This window comes from Mesitornis unicolor, unplaced genomic scaffold, assembly GCF_000695765.1.
Source record: "Mesitornis unicolor isolate BGI_N332 unplaced genomic scaffold, ASM69576v1 scaffold12097, whole genome shotgun sequence".
Lineage (NCBI taxonomy): Eukaryota > Metazoa > Chordata > Aves > Mesitornithiformes > Mesitornithidae > Mesitornis > Mesitornis unicolor.
Window position 1 is genome coordinate 11,117 of NW_010198457.1, and position 20,851 is coordinate 31,967.

At 51.7% G+C, this 20,851-nt stretch overlaps 1 protein-coding gene across 1 annotated transcript; it reads left to right on the forward strand.

The window, feature by feature from the left end:
- Nucleotides 1-222: 222 nt before the first annotated feature.
- Nucleotides 223-2,613, forward strand: ELFN1 (extracellular leucine-rich repeat and fibronectin type III domain containing 1). The gene has a single exon (XM_010189158.1). It carries the CDS (start codon nt 223-225, stop codon nt 2,611-2,613), a length of 2,391 nt encoding a protein of 796 aa, XP_010187460.1.
- The last annotated feature ends 18,238 nt before the right edge of the window (nt 2,614-20,851 follow it).

Genomic DNA, 20,851 nt, shown 5'->3' on the forward strand with positions numbered 1-20,851 from the left:
GCCACCCAGGCCTTGGTAGTAGCCCCTGGCCGGTGGCTGCCGAGCACCGTGGGCACCGAGGCCCGCTTTCTCCACAGACACTTCCCCCCCATCTCCAAGCCATGAGGCGAAGGGAGAGGCGATTGAAGCTGCCGAAGGAGCACTAGCCCACGTCTTCCCGGCTCCTGTCCCGCTCCCCACTTCCGGCAGACCAGGAACCCCTTCTCCGCGCCACTCTTCCAGATGGCAGGTCGCCGGTGGGACGTCACGTCAGCCCTCTGCATGTGCGTGGCAGCCGTCTCTCTCCTGCACGCCGTCGGGGTGCGGGCAGACTGCTGGCTCATCGAGGGGGACAAGGGCTTTGTCTGGTTGGCCATCTGCAGCCAAAACCAGCCCCCCTACGAGTCCATCCCCCAGCAAATCAACAGCACCATCGTGGACTTGCGGCTGAACGACAACAAGATCAAGAGCGTGCAGTACGCCTCGCTCAGCCGCTTCGGCAACCTGACATACCTCAACCTGACGAAGAACGAGATCTCCTACATCGAGGACGGTGCCTTTTCAGGACAGTTCAACCTCCAGGTGCTGCAGCTGGGTTACAACCGACTGAGGAACCTCACTGAGGGCATCCTCCGGGGCCTGGGGAAGCTGGAGTACCTCTATCTCCAGGCCAACCTCATCGAGTCCGTCACCCCCAATGCCTTCTGGGAGTGCCCCAACATAGTGAACGTTGACCTGTCCATGAACAGGATCCAGAGACTCGACAGCAACACTTTTCGGGGCCTAAGCAAGCTCTCCGTCTGTGAACTTTACAGTAACCCCTTCTACTGCTCCTGTGAGCTCCTTGGCTTCCTGCAATGGCTGGAGGCTTTCACCAACATGACACGCACGTATGACCGGATGCAGTGCGACTCCCCACCCGACTACACAGGCTACTACTTGTTAGGCCAAGGCCGGACTGGCTACCGCAATGCTCTGAGCATGCTCTCTTCCCTTTGCACTGGTGGCTCCTACACTGTGATCCCTCGTTTTATCCCTCCCAGGTACCAGGTGACCACGGTGCCCTCCGAAAGCCCCTGCTCCGAGGAGGAGTGCTCTTCTGGCGATGGCACGACCCCGCAGTTCTCCCTCTTCACGCCCATTGGTGAGACGGAGGTGCGCCCCAACATCCAGGTGAAGCACCTCAACCACAACTCGGCTGTTCTCACTGTGCAGATCCCCTACCCCTTCAGCAAGATGTACATCCTTTCCCAGTTCGAAAATGGCTTCTCCTCCATGATCACCAAGCTCAGGAAGAAGGAGGAGAACATCACCGTGAGCAACCTAGTAGCACAAAGAGATTACACCTACTGTGTAGTCTCTGTCCACCAATACTCCAAGTACAACCACACCTGCGTCACCATCACACCCACCAGACCCAACCGCAAGGAGCCGGTGCCCACCCCTTCCACTGCCACTCATTACATCATGACAATCCTGGGCTGTCTCTTTGGCATGGTGATTGTCCTGGGCGTTGTGTATTACTGTCTCCGGAAGAGGCGTCAGCAGGAGGAGAAGCACAAAAAGGCTGCTGGCAGCATGAAGAAGACCATCATCGAGCTGAAATATGGGCCAGAAATGGAGACCACCAGCATCACCCAGCTGTCCCAGGGACAGATGCTGGGTGGGGAGACAGTGACCCGCATCCCCTACCTGCCTTCTGCTGGTGAGGTCGAGCAGTATAAGCTGATTGACAGCAGCGAGACCCCCAAGGGCACCAAGGGCAACTACATGGAGGTGAGGACGGGTGAGCAGCCCGAGAGGCGAGACTGTGAGCTGTCACTGCCACCAGACACCCAGAGCTCTGTGGCCGAGATCTCCACCATTGCCAAGGAGGTGGACAAGGTGAACCAGATTATCAACAACTGCATCGATGCCTTGAAATCTGAGTCCACCTCCTTCCAAGGGGTGAAATCGGGGGCGGTCTCCACGGTGGAGCCTCAGCTGGTGCTCTTATCAGAGCAGATCCCCAGCAAGCACGGATTCCTCTCTCCCATCTACAAGGAAAGCTACAACCACCCTCTCCAGCGGCACCACAGCATGGAGGCGGCCCCCAAACGCTCCAGCACCTCTTCCAGCGGCTCCATACGGAGCCCCAGGTCCTACCGCTCCGAGGGATCGGGCCACAAATCAGAAGCCAAATACATCGAGAAGACGTCCCCCACCACCGACACCATCCTCACTGTGACACCGGCCGCAGCCATCCTGCGGGCAGAGGCGGAGAAGATCCGTCAGTACAGCGAACACAGGCACTCGTACCCCGGCTCACACCAAGGGGAGCAGCACGACAGCATGGCGGGGCGAAAGCCCTCCATCCTGGAGCCCCTGACCCGTCCTCGCCCCAGAGACCTGGCCTATTCCCAGCTCTCTCCTCAGTACCACAACCTGAGCTACACCTCCAGCCCCGAGTACACCTGCAAACCATCGCACAGCATCTGGGAGCGCTTCAAACTCAACCGCAAGCGGCACAAAGACGAGGAGGAGTATATGGCAGCCGGCCATGCCCTACGCAAAAAGGTCCAGTTTGCCAAAGACGAGGATCTTCACGACATCTTAGACTACTGGAAGGGCGTCTCTGCCCAGCAAAAGTCCTGAGTCCTCACACAACTCGTGACTTAACACACTAACTGGACCAAAAGAAATCCGCAGCAGCTATTTTTATTCAGACTGTCTTTGAAACAAAATAAAGTTAAAAAAAAAGAATCAATAAAAATAAAAAAGAGAACAAATTATGGAAAAAAAATCTATAAATATTCTATATAATATATAAAAATGAGATAATAAAATGTTCTCACATTGGTGAGACATGCACCAAATTTGAAAAGAAACTTTACAAAATGAACAAACTGTGGAGTGAAAAAAAAAAAAAAAGTTTTGTTTCATTTTGATTTTTTTTAAAAAATAAGAAAAAAAAGAAAAAATTGAATATAAAAAGAAAGTGAAAGAGCAGGCAGAGAGCTGAGGTCTGGCGTTTCCCAATATTGCATTGCATGAATCCCTATTCCGTGATTTTGTGGATTCTTTGTGAACAGTTTGTGTTCTTCCTTCCTTCCCTTCCAAAATCAACAGCAACAAAAACAGCAACAAAAACCAAAAAGAGACCAGAAGGAGATCCATCCTTTGGGCTGTTTTTGCAAACGGAGTCTTCCAGTTTAGACTTTTACCCGGTTGAAGGCCCGTTCACATTTTCACTCACTAAGAGGTTTTACCACACATTGCATTGTAAACCGAAGTCGTTAATTGTACAGAGAAAATTTCTATATTTGCAATGTTTGCTGTATAATGAGAAAGAGAGAGGAGAAAAAAATAATACTACATCTACTAAATATATATATATATCTATATATCTATATTCACCTGTTTGTACCAGGTTTTAATCATGGATTTTAGAGAAAGAGATAGAGTTTGGTTTGAAGGACTTTTTTGTTGATTGTTTGGTTGATGGGATATTTTTTGGAGTCGAGGGGATGGCGTGTTTGGGTTTCTAAGCGTTTGGTTTTGATTTCTCCCAACAAGTGTCTGTGTCCAAGTTCTCATCACTTCCAAGTACACCGAGAAAAAAAAGGCACATACCCAGAATAGCTGAATTCCCCATCTTATTCCAGGTAGGAGACCATCACCGCCAGGGAAGGGAATAAGAAGTGAAGGGCTCTTGGTTGAGCAGGTTCCACCAAGCAATGGGATTTCTCTTGCAATTTAAAAGGTATCGGTCCAAACAGAAATACCTGGAGAGTGGTAATCCTTGGGGCCAGCTGGTGAGGGTGGGTTATCCCCTTGCCTTGCAGGATGGGATAACCTGCCTGCAGCCCCAATGCTGCCCACGGGCCAGTTTGGCTCCCATTTCACATGAGTGGCTTTGGAGATGGACACCCTGGGTGTCCTGAACAGCATCTGGGACTCCAAGACTGGAAGGGAAGGGGATGGGCCTGTGTTCATGTCTCCTGTCCACCCAAAGCAGCCACATGCCCCTCAACCATTGCTCTCCAATGCCTGTCCAAGACTCAATAGCTTCTTTCCCCACCCCTAAAATACTCACAGGTGATGCCCTACTCATGGGGTGAGGAGGAGGAGGGAGGCATTGAGGCTGTGAAGGCAATTCCAGGCCATGCAGGTGGCCGAAGAACATAATTTTGCCCCAGTCAGCTCCAGCTGAGTCAGAAGCCCCCATGTCTCACTGAGGTTGGGAGCTGCTCTGCTACCCCGGCATGTGGGAGCCCAGTGAGCCAGCGCAGTGTGGCCTTGAGCTCCCCAAATGCAGCCCTTCAGGGTCCTGCTGCTTCCCAGAGCCTTTCCCTTGCATCCTTTGGATGGCCATCCTCAGTCCTGACAGATGAGCACTAGGGCCCAGGAGCAAACCATATCCCATCCTGTTATTTCAATATTTCAAAGTGATTTTGACAGGTATTCTTGCAAAAGGTTATGTTTGTTCAGAAAGGAGCTGAGCCAGGAAGACACAGAGCAGGCTGGGAAGCGCACGAGTTCATTCCCCATGGTTATTTGTGTAGACAACAAACCATTAGCAGGGTTTCATAATAAAAGGCAGCCAATTTCCCCAAGAATATGTTCACTCCGCATGAGCAAAGGCACATTTCTCCACCACCTCCAGGTGCCCCAGATCCTGCCCACAGCGTGCAGCTTCCCTGGGCTGCGTCTTGCTCAGTGAGCAGGACCTGGAAAGGGGAGCTGAGGGTCACCCTGTCCTGTCCTGTGACACCATGGTGGGTCCCTCCCCAAATCTCAGCTGTAGCACCTGGACCAAAGCAAACCCTTCAGCCTAACCCATCTTTCCTTGCAAACCCTTAGTGCTTTCTGGAGAAACAAGAACTGGTCATAAAATCATAGAATGGTTTAGGTTGGAAAAGACCTTTAAGATCATTGAGTCCAACCATTAACGTAGCCCTGCCAAGTCCACCACTAAACCATGACCCTGGTCAGCTAGGATGGATGGGAGAAATGGTGGTGGGACTTCCTGGCACTGATTCATGGTCTCAGGGAATTCCTCAGCAAGAGGCTGGGATGGTCAAAGGCAGTGGCTCTTTATGAGTTAATTTGCGCTCAGATGCTCCAGCCACCGAATGACCTTCCTCAGTCACTCCTCACACTGAAACCAGTTACTGCACCAGTTTGGAAATGACATCACGACCATCTCCTTGGCTGCCAAGAGTGATGCACAATCAGCAGTGCCTGACACCTCACTGTGGAGCAGTGAGTTCAGCTCTTCACCAGTCATTTTGCTCCTCTCTGCCTCTGTTTTCTCCTCTGCAAAATTCTTCCTTGTGGCATTGAGGCCCTAGGCTGGTTTGGGGAGGCTCAGTTAATTAATTACCTGTCTGTGAAGCCCATTTAGTTCCTAGAATAAAAGGCACTATAGAAACACAAAGTTGTTAGTGGCATAACTCAGCAGGGGCAGATGAAACCAAAGCCGGATTCTGTTCTCACACCAGGATTTCACTGGTCATAAACCAACAGAGACCAACACAGGAAACATGATACAGCAGCACTGGCCTTCTTAAATTAAACACTTCCCAGATACCAACTCACTGCAACTGGAGAAAAGGAGGCATAGAAAAAGTTTAGGCCCATCCATCTCCAAGGTATCTCCAAGGGATGTACCTGCACATGCAGCACCCTGTACCCCAAGAAAAGAGAAGAAGTCCCACTGTCCCCAAAGTCACCACCCCATACATGGACCTCCTGGAGTGCAGGGTCTTGGTGTGATCTGTCCATAGCATCCTTCATCCCCCTGAGGTAGCTTCTTTACAGACCCCCTCTGAGGGGAAATTCACCACCTGTGACCTGTTGGGTGCTTTTCTTCTGTATTTTGTCTCCTGTTCAACCACCAAAGCTCTCAAGCTGCTTCTACAAAGCGAAATGAGGCCTTGTCCAGCCAGGCTGTTCCTATTGCCGCAAACCCATCCAAAGCAAGAGGGCTCCCAGCAAGCAGACAGAAGGGAAGGATGTGTCTGAGTGAGGAGGAGGGGAGGCCAAGGGAAAGGTTTCTGCTTCATTTTGCCCACCTCAGGGGGCGATGGGGGCCAGTGAACCACCAGCACTGAGGAGCTGGGGGTTCCTGCAGCAGCCTGGGCTCTGCCACTGGAGAGTGTGAACACAGGGAAGGGAAAAGAAAGGGAGGAAGAGGGATGAGAAGAGGGGAAGGTGGAGGTGGCAGGAGCAGCTGTGCCCGGTGCAGGACAAGCTGCAGCCCCTGGAGAGGCCAGTGAAGGCTTTGAGCAAAGCTGCTTGGAGAGAGATTTTAATTTTTTTTAAGAGAGAGCAGTTGTTTCCCTGCGGCGATGAAACAGAGAAAAGGAGCAGAGGGACCTGTCACTGCTTCTGCCCTGTGCTGCTCAGAGAAATTTCCTTGCTGGACGAGGTTGGAGGGAGCTGTGCCTGCTCCTCCTGGAGAGCTTTGAGGGCAGCTGCCCATGGCCATGTGGATCTGCCCCGTCACCGCTGCCACCTCTCCAGGATGTCCCTGTTAGCCCCAAGGGGATGAGCGTTCCTGTACCATAGGGTCCCTAGGGTCCCTACCAGGCGGGAGGTGTGTGCAGAGGGGCAGGGGATGCAGACCTGCACCCACCTTGGCAAGCACAGCTCAGACCTTCCTCTGCCACAAGCAGTGGTTGTGGCATTGAAGTGACACTGTCACAGCCAATGTACAACAGGACAGTGGCGTCCAAAGCAGAGTTTGGTTTCCCAGCACCACTTCCCAGCTGCTGCTCCCCCAGAAATCTTCAGGCACTTGCATGCCCCTCTGCCTGCTCTCTGCTCCCCGGCTGTCATCAGCAGCCCTTGAAACCTCCCCACCTTATCGCTCCCCCAGCCCTGCTCCTGTGACCCTGCCCCCCGCCTATAGCCGCTATATGGGAACCCCCTTCCTGCAGGATGAAGCTGGTAGCCCTGGGGTCACATGTAAATGCTTTCTGCTGATGCCCTTTCTGTACAGGCAAAATGGCTGTTGTTTAAACCATCAATCTTCAAGGACAAAGCCAAGGCAGGATTGAAAATTCACCAACCCCCACCCCGGACCCCTTCCCCAGCACCTTCTTGGAGCATAAATCAGAGCCCGCATTACCCACACCTCAATCCTTGCTCTGGCCAAGAGTCAGCAAAGGGCCCCGTCACATGTTGTGAAGCCGGTGTGACGTCTAGAGCCTGGATATTTTTTAAAAACCTGTAAATTAGGACAGAAGCATCCCCCATTCTCAGCGACCTCAGCTAAACCCCCCTCCAAATGCTCCCCTCTGCTTCTAGATCAGCCCTTCCTTTGAGTCTGGGTGAACTGAGCCCTCCATTGCTCAAGACCCCCCAAACTCATCACTGTGGTGGATGTGGTGCTGCAGAAATCAGGTGCTGTAACATAAACCCCCTTGGTCACGCACTTGCTGCAGCCTGGCTGCCTGTTGTGCTCTGGAGCAATAAATCACCTTGTGTGCAGGAGAGGGGGGTTAGCAAGGGCGGGGGGGAGGACACACACAGCGCGGTGGAGGTGGCCCCATCACACAAATCCTTTGGGTGAGGAGGGGTCCAGGGGCGCCCGCGGGCCGTGGAGGGGTGCACTGCAGCACTGCTGGACCAGTCCTGAAAGCAGCCGATCGATGGGGGTGATTGAAGCCAGCGCACGCCGCGTTGGGATATTTTTAGCGCAGCCAGCGGAGCGGGAGTTTGGGAGCCCAAGTCGGAATTTATTTACATCTGTAAGTACTCGTCAGAGGAAAGACCAACAACGCACCCCTCGGGCACAGCAGCACCCTCCCTGCCCGCTTTGGGACCCACACCACGTCCCTCTGCTCTGCAGTGGCCTGTGGGGACAATGCCACCACCGCAAGGCTTGGAGCTGTGGATGCACAGGGATGCAAGACAGGGACAGAGCAGAGGAGAGGGGACAGGATTCAGGGGAGGAAGGGGATATTTAGGAAAAGGCCCGATCCTACCTTGAATGTGATACAGTAGCACTGGCCTTTCTGAATTAAACACTTCTCAGATGCAAATTCTGCAACTGGAGAAAAGGAAGGGTGGGAAAGGCCTAGGCCCATCCATCTTCAAGGTGTCTCCAAGGGATGTACCTGCACATGCAGCCCCTCATACACCGCAGTTGGTGGGGCTGCCTGGCTCCATGGAGCAGGGCCAGGCATGGACCTCGGTGATGCCTCCTCCAGCTCCTCCTGCCCCATTTACTCACCACAGGCTTTCTATCATGAAGCTCCAAGTTGTTATTTCTGAATTGGTGTCTGGAGATGAAATTGGTTTTTAAAGAGAGACGTACAGCAGATTTCCTTTCCTGCATCTCCAAACCACCAGTGCTGGAGAACACAATCTTGGCTTGTAGGAGTGACTCCGGTTTCACTTGCATTTACTTACACTGCACTTTTCCTTTGTGTCGCATCCTCCGGTTCAGCCCTCTCAGCCAGCCCACCAGCCCCACAAGAAGGGTGGTAGAGATTGTCCAAATTCCGCCTTGAGGGTTTTGCTCATTCCCACCTTCCACCAAGCCCCAGTGCTTAATGAAGTGAAACCATCTGACCCAGAGTGAAGCCACTTTTCTGGACTCACTTCCCTCTGTGCAAGGCATGAGAAGACACAGAAGGATCAGGGATGTGGATTCTCAGCACGTGGGGAGCAGCCAAGCAGGACGCTAGTTTTTACTCTAGTTTTGCTGCCCTTTCTTCTGGTCCAAACTGAGTGTGAATGTGCCTGTTCCCTTTCCTCTGCAACTTCTCTGCCCCTGCAGAGTAACCAAAAGTCTCTGAATTTGCCTGTGTGTCCCTTTTTAATAACTCAATGGGATCATTAATGACACGGGGTGTGCTGTTGTTCCTCAATGTCCCAATTGCTTCTCACATGCCACCGAGTTTTTTCCCACTCAGCTCAGCTGTCTGGAAATAGCCATTTGCTGCTCACCTTTGTTTGCCTCACCATTAAAGAGCTCATTAATGTACTCTATCCTTGCTTTCTTTGGGACTAACAGATTTCCATTTCTGTCCTTTATCAGCTTTCTTGCGGTTTATAGCCTCTCCTCTCTTCACCATCCAGTGCCCTTTTCTAATGAGCTCTTCTCTCCTGGTCCCTCTTCTCCATTAAGCTACGCAAGTGCTGTCTCCTGCGTTGCCTTACTCATCTCCTGGACTCTCTCTGGGTTTTTCATATTTTTTAGTGCTTCCAGCTGTGAAAAGAAGCGATCAGCCCCACACACAACATCCATACTTTCCTCTCACCCCACTCATCTTCCTCACAGCACCCCAGCCCTCCGGTCTGCCTCATCCCACCACAGCATCCAGCCTTGACATCCTCCTCCTTCCTTGCATCAGCCTCTGGCCAGCTCGCCCCGACCTGCAGGGGTGCGATGGGATGCCTCAAAGTTAGTGCGTGGTGCCTGCAGCTTTTCTCTGCTGGGGACCTCTTAAATATTTTTCTTTCTCTCAGCATCGCTTTTAACACAGAAGAGCTCCCCTTGGGCATCCCCTGCCCTGCAATCAAGAGCGACCCAGCCCACCTGAGCAGCAGGAGGCCTCTCTGGGTACCACAAAAGCTCATCTGTGGTCTCATAAGTAAGCACTGGCATCCTTCATGTGATGCAGCTAAATTAATTAATCTCATTTCACCACATTTGTAGCCAAAGATTCCCATTCCCTGCTGTTGGGGCTTAAAGCCTGCTTCTCCCAGATGTGCCCTCCTGTCCCCGCTGGGAGCTGCATCGCAGTAAGATGTGAGGAGCGGGAGCAGAGCAGGTTTTGGGAGTCACTCCAAGGGGCTGGCAGAGCCAGCAACCCCCCATTGAGTACAAGAACCATCTACCACCATCCATCTGAAACATCCCTGATGCATTCAGCTCAGTTCAGGCTGAGAAGGAGTTTGCAGCACAAAACTTCTTGTGTTTGGTGGGCTTTTTTCCCCAGCCATCTCAGGTGTTGCAGTAAGAGGCATTACTTCTCCATGCAAACCTTGTCTCAATTATTTCCTCCCATCATCCTGGCTGTAACAACACTGCCACCCACTCCAGGGTTCACACACACACATCTCTGTCTGGGAAATCCTGGGCAGAGACGTGGCAGTCCCGTGCATCAGAAAACCTTCAAGTGCTGACAGCTGACAACCCCTGAGCTGCTCCACAGCCTCCCCAGCCTCGCAGGGTGATTACAACGCCTAAAAGACAGGTCAGGGAAGCAGAGCTGGAGGTGCTGGAGCAGAGCTGGGAGCTGCTCCTCACCACTGGAGATGGTCGAACCCTTTCTGATACGGTCAGAAGCCTCATCTGGCTGAGGGGACTGAGAAGTCCCTGCCCCAGGGTGGCTTTGGAGAACTATGATGTCAAATGACAGGACAAGGGGCAATGGGTGCAAGCTGGAGCATAGGAGGTTCAACCTGAACATAAGGAAAAACTTCTTTACTGTGAGGTTTACAGAGCACTGGACCAGGCTGCCCAGAGAGGTTGTGGAGTCTCCTTCTCTGGAGACATTCAAAACCCGCCTGGATGCCTTCCTGTGTGACCTGGTCTGGTGATCCTGCTCTGGCAGGGGGGTTGGACTGTGGGATCTTTCAAGGTCCCTTCCAACTCCTAATATTCTGTGATTCTGTGAACAGCACACCCAGAAGAGCCCATCCATAGCTGTTTACAGGGACTTGGCCACCAATCGCTGCTCTGGAGATGTTGGGAGAAGGGGTGGATTCACCCATGGGATGTGAAGTACCAAGGTACAAAGCCTTCCTTTGGATAGTTGATCTTTCGCCCTTTCCCAGAGAAGAAGAAACCAAAATAGCACAAGGCATCATCGGAAGATGCCAGTAAGTAGGAGGAGACAGCTTATCCAGGGAGATAATGTAGTGGAAGGAAAGGGAAAGGTTGCAAGATATTCCCCTATTAAGAGAGAAAAATAAATATGCAAGAGCCAGGAGCCAGAGGTTGAAGTGCCTGTGGGGAAGTGATGTGGATGCATTTGATTTTAAGAAGCCAAAGCAGAGCTGGGGCAGGTGCTGGACCCAGAATGAAGGCTGGCTGAGCCCAGGATTGAGAGGCAAAGGTTAGGATGAGGCTTGCAGAGACCTCCAAACCACAGAGGTGAGTGAATTGTAAGCGACACCACATTTAATCTGAGTGGAATGCATGAAACCAGATAATGTAATTGGAAGGGTTATTTAAACTGAATATTCACAGGGAAAAATAAAACATTGCAGAGAAAATAATAATACTTAGCACTTGTAATGTGCTTAGCATCTTCAGAAACTGGTCAGCCATTAACTGATTGCTCCTCTGTTAAGTCCAAAGGCTAATAAAAAGGGATGGTTCATTTAGTTATTTCACAGCTGAGCTTCTCAATAAGGCATGAGGATGAGACCGCTACCCTCCAACATGCTGGTAAATAAACAGTTAGAAGTAGGAAAATACAACAACATCTCACCGCTCGGTCACAGCTTCTCGCTTGGCTCCTTCTTCACCTCCAGCTTGTCCAGGCCGGACCCGTGACAGGGAGCTCTGGCTGGGGACCATGCCATGATGGGTCCAGCTCTCCAACAGCTCCAAAACTCGGTGTCTCCTGCCCAGGAACAGCCCCGTGCCAGTGTCTACATGAGCATGGATGGGGTGTCCGTGGGAACTCATCCGTGAGTAGATGGGATGGGTGATTCAGGCTCAGAGACCCCGACCGTGCAGCCCTATTGCCTTGGCAAGCACAGAGGCTGGAGGGAACAGAGCAGCCTTTTGAACAGCAATAAAGACGGAGGTATTTCATGTTTGTTTTACTTAAAAAGTAAACAGTTCCTTTTGTGTTTGATGAGCAAGCGGTTTTGTAAACACTGCAGAGAAAACATGACACAGTTGCACCTCGGTGATTTCCAGCCTGTTCTTTCTTGGCAGCAGAGGAGCGGATGAGCACCCAAGCGGCTGCTCCATCAATGCTCCCCATGTGTCTGGGGGTGGCTGAGGGTCTGGGGGCTGCTCCTGGGCAAGTGCAAAGGGAAACAGCCGAGAGGAGGAGACCCTTATTGGGATGGAGCTGCTCAGCCTGACACATGTCCAGCCCCAGCACAGGTGAGCAATGAACCCTTCAAGCACCTGGTGCTGCTAGGGGCTTCTCACTGTGCCTCAGGTGCAGCCACTCACTCAAACCCAGCAGCTGCTGTGGATAAGAACCCCTTTTTTCGTATTGCTGCTGGTGGGAACCAACACGAAGTTCATTTATTCCTAACCCGAAACAACCATCACAGTGTGATGTGGGTGTCAGTGTGTTCTCTGCACATAGCTCCAGCTGCCACTGTTCCTCCCATAGCACCCACTTCATCATGGGTTTTGGCCTTTTCAGCTCAGATACCCACTAAAACACTGTGCTCATCGCTTCAGAGAAAGGGAACTGCATGGGTGCTCAGCTGCCCCCATAGTGGTGCCCCATTTTTGGTGCAGTGACACTCCAGACCCCACATTGCCAGGGCATGGGTCTCCCAGAGACCCTGCTCCAGGTGTCACAGCCCCGTGCTGGAGGGACATCTCCGCAGCTGAGTCCCACCAGCCATCCCAGACCATGAAAGTCTCCTGCGCAGCCATGGGCTGCCACAGCAACAGCCAGGACAGGGCAATGGCTCACCCATGACCTGCCCAACCCTGGCAGCAGAGAAGAGCTTCTAGAAGATGCTTGTGAGCCATTCCCAAATCTTGCTGTTGGGTGATCCAAGAGGGATCCTGCTGCTTTATAGCAGAGATGCACAAGTATTCATCTCTGAAAACATTTGCTGGGCTAAAATACACCCCCTACCCCCGGTAGAGCAGACCAGAGCCCAGGTCTGAACTCAGCTGTTCTGAGACACATCCAGCAGCAGCAGTGCCACCATCAAAAGCCTTTGATGGAGACAAGGGTTGAGGGATCTCACCCTCCCCTGGCTTTTTGCCCCAGGCACTGCCTCCTGCTCTCTCAGACGTGCTTGTGGGCTTTGTGTTTTCTTTCTTTGTGTTTTTTCACACACAAAAAACCCCTATGGACCCTGTACTGACAGTATGAGCCAGGTGAGTGCAGGAGGAGGTAAGCAAGGACTCCTTAAACCAGCTTACCACTAAGCGCCTCTTCCCCGAGGCGGTTTTTGCCTGAGCAAGAGGTATAAATCATCTCCTCCTCGTCTGGGGGACCTGGGGAAGATGCTGAGCGTAGAGACAGCAGCAGCCTTGCTGAGTTACTAACATACGCTTCTGACCGGAGGAAATTTGGGATGCGGTGTGCTGAGGATGTCATGCTAACTTCTGCTAAACACTCACGTACAGCCAGGCAGCAGATATATGGACCGTGCAAGGCACTGCCCATTTCCCTCTGCCTGTTTTTGGCATAACGAAGCCCAATGGGTGTGTATAAACAAAGCAAGCATCTCTCTCACTGGACCTCATGCATCATTTATAGCCAGCTTTTCCATGGCACAAGAAACATTTACATATGCCAGCATTAATTCTGAACGCCACTTCAAAGCCATCTCTGTCTAATGAACCCCGTGCGCTGTGCACAGCAAATTCCACCCGAAAAATAATTAGCAACACACGCCACCAAAGCATTACAAGAGGAACGCAGCACACCACCTGCTGAAGCAAAATGAATGCCTGATTTATTTATTTTTTCCCCACTTTTTAGCAAAATTCAGGCGCTGACTCAAAGCTCTCTTCTCAGCTTTGCAGGGCCTTGGGAAGTGTCCCATTCCTGTTCTGCTTGCCAGGCTGGGGGGGTGATTGATTTAGGGGGGGTTTATACATTTTTCTTAGATCACAACTGCACAGAGCTGTACAAGACCCTAGTGATTTCTCCATGCCATCCATGCCAGCTGGGATTTGGGGTGCAGGCAGCTCTATGGCTCTTCCCCTGAGTCCCAGGCTTGCAGGCTGCTGTCACCCTCTGAGCCAAGCCTTGGGCTGATGGCTGGGAGCAGGATGGGACAGACAAGTCTCACCCAGGGCTGATATTCCTATAGAGCCTTTAACCCCTGATTAGTACCACTGAGAAAAAAAGAAATTGGAGATGAGGTCATGAGATGAAGGTTTTGGTGCCCCAGCAGCCATTAGGGAACCAAGCTGCCTTTACCAAAGTTCTGTCTTAAAACTACATTAGAGCTGCACAGCGCAGCTTGTGCTGGGAGGAGCAGCACATTTTGCTCTACGCCTGACAAGGTGCCATTGCCATGGGAGACCCGGGTCACAAACCACCATGGCAGAGGGACAGAGGCCAAACCCAGGAGGTGGCTGTGGACACAGGGAGACCGACAGTACCATGATGCTGGCATCCTGGATGCCCCCAGGTCCTGTCCTCCTGGAGTGGAAGGGAGATGCTCCGCAGGTGCTGCTCTTGGCCAGGAGCTGCATTGCCTGGGTGTCTCTCCAGTATCAAGCTGTGGTGTTCAAACTGTCACTTTGAATATCCACAGGATGCAAGGGGTTAAACTTTTCTTCCTATGCAAATTAGGCTTAATTAATCCTTTTCATCAGTTGCAAATATACCTTCTGAACCCTATTAAAAACATGAATATGCAAATTCAGACCTTTTTTAATACTCATTTTCAAGGACTTGGAGTCAGGCTTGATTATTCGATTCCCGTTAACAGCCTGTAAAACCTGGTGCAAAATTTAATTTCCATTTTAAGTTACCAAAAAAAAATATGAATCTGTTGGTAATTAAGCTAATTACAGTGTTACACTAAAGAGGAGACAAACAAGGAGGACAAGATCATTCATTATATTTAACACCGGTTACAGAGGACCTGGGGATTGCGCGGGGCCAGAGTTAACCGTTAAGCCAGGAAACAGCAGTGATGGAAATGGGGTGCGTGTGGGGATGCTGCAGCTTTTGGGGGTCCTGCTACCTTCCTCACTTTGGGAATATCTCTGCTTCAGTCCCATGAGCCATCTTTCTCCTCCTCCTAAGGAGTGCAGTGAGTAAGAGGAGGTGTAGCAGGGCTGGATGGTGTCGCAGGCATCGTGGGGGCTCTGCACAGGCCAGGAACAAGCTTGGGGCTGGGGTTTCAGGACAATCTGTAGGACCACCCTATCTGCCAGCAGGACTGGGCTGAGCACCCTGTGCAGGAGGGATTTCCATCCCCCTTGAGCACTTTTGCTGTATTAAAAGCACATGTGTGAGGTGCAGAGGGGTGGTTATCTGAACTGGCAGCACGAGGGAGGAGACAGGTCCTGCAGATTGGGGCTGTGCATCCTGCTGTCCTGCAGAAGCTGTGATCCTGTCCTCGCCAGTGAAGAGCAGTGAGCTCCCAAAAGCTGACAGCTTCCTTTGCAGAAGCAAAGCCATTGGGGAAGACCCATGAGAAGGCTCTGCAGAGGCAACCACAAACCACCTCTCCACACCCATACCAGGGGGCAAACAGAGGTAAAGGATGTGACTCCTATAGCTCATGATCATGGCCAGCATATATTGGGAGATGCCAACCAAACCAGCTCAGCCTGCCCCACCCAAACCTCCCTTGGGATCACCCGTTGGGGCTGGGCAGTCAGAGCTGGTGGCTCCTGACTTGCCCATCAACATTCCCCTGCCTCTCAGCACTGCCTGTGCATAATTAAAAAAAAAGTGCTGCTATAGACTGTTAATTATGGTTTACCACCGCAGTGATCCCTTAAAATCAGTCATTAGCATGGCTAGGATCTATTCTGCACTTGGTGTTTCCTAATGAGTTAGCGGAGTTAACAAGTGATTTATCAGAGCAGTAATCCTCACCTCGGGGCTGGCAGCTCAGGAACGGCAGCACGCCATGGTGGGCTCGTGCCATCTCCATATGGGGCCAGGCGTCCCACCACCTGCCTGGAAGCATACAGGTGATGATGCTCTGCCTGCATGAGGCCAGGGCTTGGTGTCCAAAATGCTGGTGCAGCAGGCAGGGGACTCCAGCATTGAAATGAAGTGCTAGTGTTACCTACAGACTTACCCAAAGATATCCGTCATGGGCAGGATGGATTCACTCAAGAGAATGGTGCCACCTGGGGGCTTTTCTCGCTCCTTCTCATCTCAGCACGGATGCCGGGATGAGCCACTCAGTTCCCTGTGGGTTTGGATCATTCCCCACCATCGCCTCCTCTCCAGGGTTGCTCCTTCCCTTCCCAAGCTGCACAGCGAGAGGAGCTGTCACTTCAGAGCATGCCACTCATGGGCGGCTCTGCCTCGTAACAGCAGGATGGGAGCGGGAGCCGATCACGTACATCCCCAAAGGCTGGAGCGTGACTCCCAAAACAAGCTGCAGAAAGACACGTGGATGCAGAGGAGCCCGGAGAAGGGGTGAAAGAGGGACAGTGTGATTTGCCATCACCCCATTACGGGTAAGGTTGGCCTTCCTCATGCACTCCATGGTCAATGGGAGTGGGAGGCACCTCCAAACCCAAGGACCTACGTGAGGTTCATGCTCTTAATTTCTCTTCAGGGAGACGGCTTCTGGGCAGTGGTTATGGGGACAGCCTGGCAGATGAACCAGCATCACCAGCAAAGCAAAGTGCCTGCCATCGTACAGCACAAATGTTACCCAGCAGATGCTCATGGAGAGAGGAAAGGTTCATCTGCCAAACTTCAGAGCCTTTCACCTGCCTGGAGAGCATTTTCCATCACGTTGATACCAGAAGTTTCCCATCACCAGATACAAGGAATGTGATGATAGAGGTGATGAGGGAAATGCTCTCACGCTCCAGCCAAGCCCTGTGCCTTGCAAGGATGTGCATCCTCCTGCCCTCTGACCTGTCTGGGGCATCTTGTCAACTGTATCATATTTTGGGGAAAGTCAGGGATGCAGAATTACCTTTTTGTCCCTACAGGCAATCAACTTGCTCCCCGAACCATGAGATATGATTGTCCTTATTATTTTAGCTTGCATAGCAGCGAGTCTTGTTAATGGTCATAAAATTATCTAGTCCTTATTTAAATCCAACAACCGTCTGTGTTTCAATGACCTCCTGATGGTCTCTGGCTTTGTTCCAGGTTGAAGAGGCATCAGAGGGACCAGGGAGGAAAAAGAGGCAGTGGGAGGATTAAAGAAAAACAACCAAAACCACAGCAAGCAACAGCCAACAAAGAGAATTCAAAGGAAAACAGGGAATACTAAAGAGAGCTCAATCAGTCAGGAGGAGAGTTCAAAAAAACACAACCTGACACCAAGAGAAGGAAGCAGCATCAGGTAAAATTAGCAACACTAATAAACTCATCAGTGATGGAGTCCGGGCCAGGAAACAGCACAGGGAAGACGAAGGGGCCGGGAGATGCTGGATACCGTGTTGGGAAGCAGGAGAGAGAACCGAGAGTTGTGCTCCAGTGGTGGTTTGGGTGAAAACCAAAGACATGGGCTTTGGCCAGTGATTTCTATGTAAAACATTTCTGAAGCAAAAATCTCCTATTTCCTTTGGATGCCAGACTGCACCCCTGTCCTTTCAAATAACATCTACAAGCCCCTGGAGTAACAAAAAAGTGTATAATCTCCCCAAACAGAAACAAGAAATGGAAAAACCTCAAGCAGCAGAGAACTGTTTTAAGGTAACCAAGTTCCAACATAGATTCCCATCAATTTTGCAGCAAACCTGAGTCATGAAATTAAAAGTAGCATCAGCATATTTCCTATTAGCTAGGGCTCCTTTTTCAGAACAGATCATACATTCCTACCCTATTTTTCTAGACACTTGTGTCAATGCGATATCATCAGATGCCGTTCAGTCGCTCCTCTTAGCCTGAAAAAAGCTTTCCTGTTGGGAAGGATGGGATTTTAATATTTAAAAAAGACTTCGTGAAAAAAGCTTTGCTGATTTTTTACTTATTTATTTATTTATTTAAAATCCCTCCCCTGATCAGAGTGGGTGCGTTTTGTAGCTTTTAAATATCATGCAACTTTTAGCATCGCCGCTATTAAACCCGAATCTGCTGTCACAGCAGGCAGCGCGAATGTGATTTACACCAGCGCGCAGAGCCTGTTCTGCCCTCCCCAGCTACTGCGCTCGTCTCGTCAGGAACACGCCGGCATTAACTACCGTCACCTGGCATCCAGCACTGTCATCGCTTTCCCAACGTCTTCCAACAGCTAAAAGCTAAAACAGAACCAAACTTGCCCTGGCTGCATCAAGCAGCATCCTCTGCCAGGGTCTGGCATTACCTTGGTGATGTCCTGGGAAGGCTTTGCCTCTTTTCTCTGAGGTTTCTTTTGGCAAGTCCATCCATCAGCCCAACTCACGCCGTTCTCAGCTGCCTCTCAGCCCGCTGCTGGGGTCAGGAAATGAAAAGGGCTGGTGCTGCTTCGTGTTTCAACTCCATGAGCAGAGAGGAGCAATGCAGAACGGACAGCAATGCCAGCACCGTGGCCGGAGGATGCTGTGTCTGACCCCACCAATCATCAGCCCCCTGGGATGCTCCTGCCCACCTGGACTCACCACAGGGCTATGTTTGGGGTCAAATAACCTTCACTGCTGTGACTGGGAAGTCATATTCCTGTTTTACAGAGCTCGCCGTGCAGATGGGCTTGCTGGCTTGTCCTGGAGCAGGCAGAAAACCCAAAAGCCAGGAATGGGATGGCTCCTGCCCTGTCACTCTCCATACCCCAATCCTCTCTGCACCCCATGAGGCAGTGCAGCTTTCCCCAAAATCCAGGCCTCTCTGTCCTCAGGGAGCAGGGATAAACCCTGGGGGTTTTTGGGAGGGTGCAAGGCAACTGCCTCTGCACAGCACTGCTGCATCTCTAGGGGCTCTGGGCTGTGCCTTGAGGCAGTGGCTCCGTGCAGCGGGGATAGGGAGGGGAGGGAGCCTCCAGCTGCAGCCAGGGGTGTGAGGGAAAACCAGTGACTTTCCAGCTCCTGAGGTGGGGAGAACCCGGTCCTGGGCTGCCACACAGCCTCCAGAGATGGTGTCAGTGGGCCAGAAGGAGAAGATGGTCTTTATTTCCTTAGTTTAGAGGCCGTGGCTTCCCGTTCCCTGCAGCACTCTTTCTTCCTCTCTCTCTGTGCCCAGCCCCACTCCTGCCCTTCACTCCAAATGTACTCATCTCCATTGCAGCTTCATGCTCTTCCCTTCTCCTTCACTTCCTCCTATAGTGTTACATGGTGGTGATCCATAACCTACATCTATGAAGCCCCAGCTGCTCATGAATCATCCCAAAAACGTTTCTCTAGTCCCTTCTCAGGCATCATCACACACTTCCAGGACAACTCTCAGGCTCGCATAAACAACTCACAATGATGCCAAAAGAGAGCAACGAGATGCGGAGCTGGAGCAAAAGGCTCCAGGTTTAGAGGTGTGACCTTAGGAGAGGCACAGGCTTTGCAATACCTGCTTTATCCAAGAGCTCTGTTGCTTTCAAGGGCCGTGTGGCACTGCTTGACAGCTCTTTGCCCCTGTTTGGTATTTATATATGCACGCAGATGAAAAGGGTTGATCAGTGGAGGAGTGGGGGCTCGCAGGCAGTTTGAGTGAAGGGAAGCTTCAGGCAACACTGCAAACAAGACAGCGCCGACACACACAGTCCCCCAGCCGTGCATTAATAAATCATATTTTACAGCTTACAGCACATAAACTCGGCGAGCGTGCACGGAGACCCAGCGAGCATACGCACACTTGTTAACACTCTTGCCTCTCCCTTCCAACCAACTGCTTATATTTATTACTGATCTCCCAAGATTTTCTAAAAGGATTTTCCACCAACGGGGCTGAGGCTTTGCAAGCGATGAGCCAAAACCAGAGGGGACGTGTGCCCCCCACCATCTGGGGTGGTTGAAACCTGCTGTCCCACCAGTGTCTGTTTGCACTGCCCTGGGGGCTGCACCCGTGGAAGGGGAATGTGAGGGGGCTGTGAAGGCAGTGGCAGGACCCAGTGATGGGCTGCTGAGCCCCACGGAGCTCAGTATGGGAGGAGCGATCACTGCAAAATTTAGCATTGCAGTTACCCCTCGCAGCTCCATCACAGCAGAGACGAGCACTATAATGACGGTGGCAGAGATGGGAGCTGCTGTGGTGGTAGGGCACAGCCACACGTTTGGGGCTTTATCCTGAATTTGGTGTCGGAGCTAGAAACTGGAGTCTCAGCTCCCTTTCCTCGTGCCCAGCTGCAAGCCTGTGTCCCACAGCTGGCTTTGCAATGCTCGCACTTCCATATAAATGCTCCCAGTTCTCCTTCAGTGTGCCTTAGAGAAGCCAAGCTTCCCAAAAGTCCTAGTTTCACGTGGTGAAACGACAGCGTAACACTGTGAGCAGGGCATGGAAGCTGCTGCACGAGCAGCGTCCCATGCCATCAGCAGGGCCAGGCACCACACCACGCCGGCACATCTGGCCAAGCACCCATCCTCACGATGCACCTCTCCCCACTGTGCAGCCATATGAAACAAATCAGTCTTGCTGGGAGAATGGGGTGCAGAGAGGTAATTCATCTGTCTCTCCATCCCACCAAAGGCATCTCAGCAGATTACTGTGCTTTCTACCCCAACTTATTATCCTTTCACTCCTGGGAGGCAACTTTCCAGCGGGCACAACGTGTTTTCCCTTGTCACTCTCCAGCATCGCTTCTCGCCTCACCCGTGTTTTGCTAAGATAGAGGGTTTATTGTACACTTATTAATTACTTCATTTCTCCTGCGAGGAGCCAGGAGAAACATTTTCGAGGCAGCCAGGATCCGCTATTGTGTTGGCGGAGGAGCCGAGCGCGGCTGACGTCACGATTCATTTTCCCCATGACTGAGGAAGGCGACTCTCGGTGCCACATCGCGCATATGAATCAGGCAGCATTCCCCTGGCACGGCACGCCAGGCAATTCATCTTCCACCAGGGCTTCTTCAAGCAGAAGAGAAAACACCAAACTTTTGCTATTGCACTTGGGTTGGGTTTATAGCAGCGATTTTCTGTCTGTAGACACTTTGA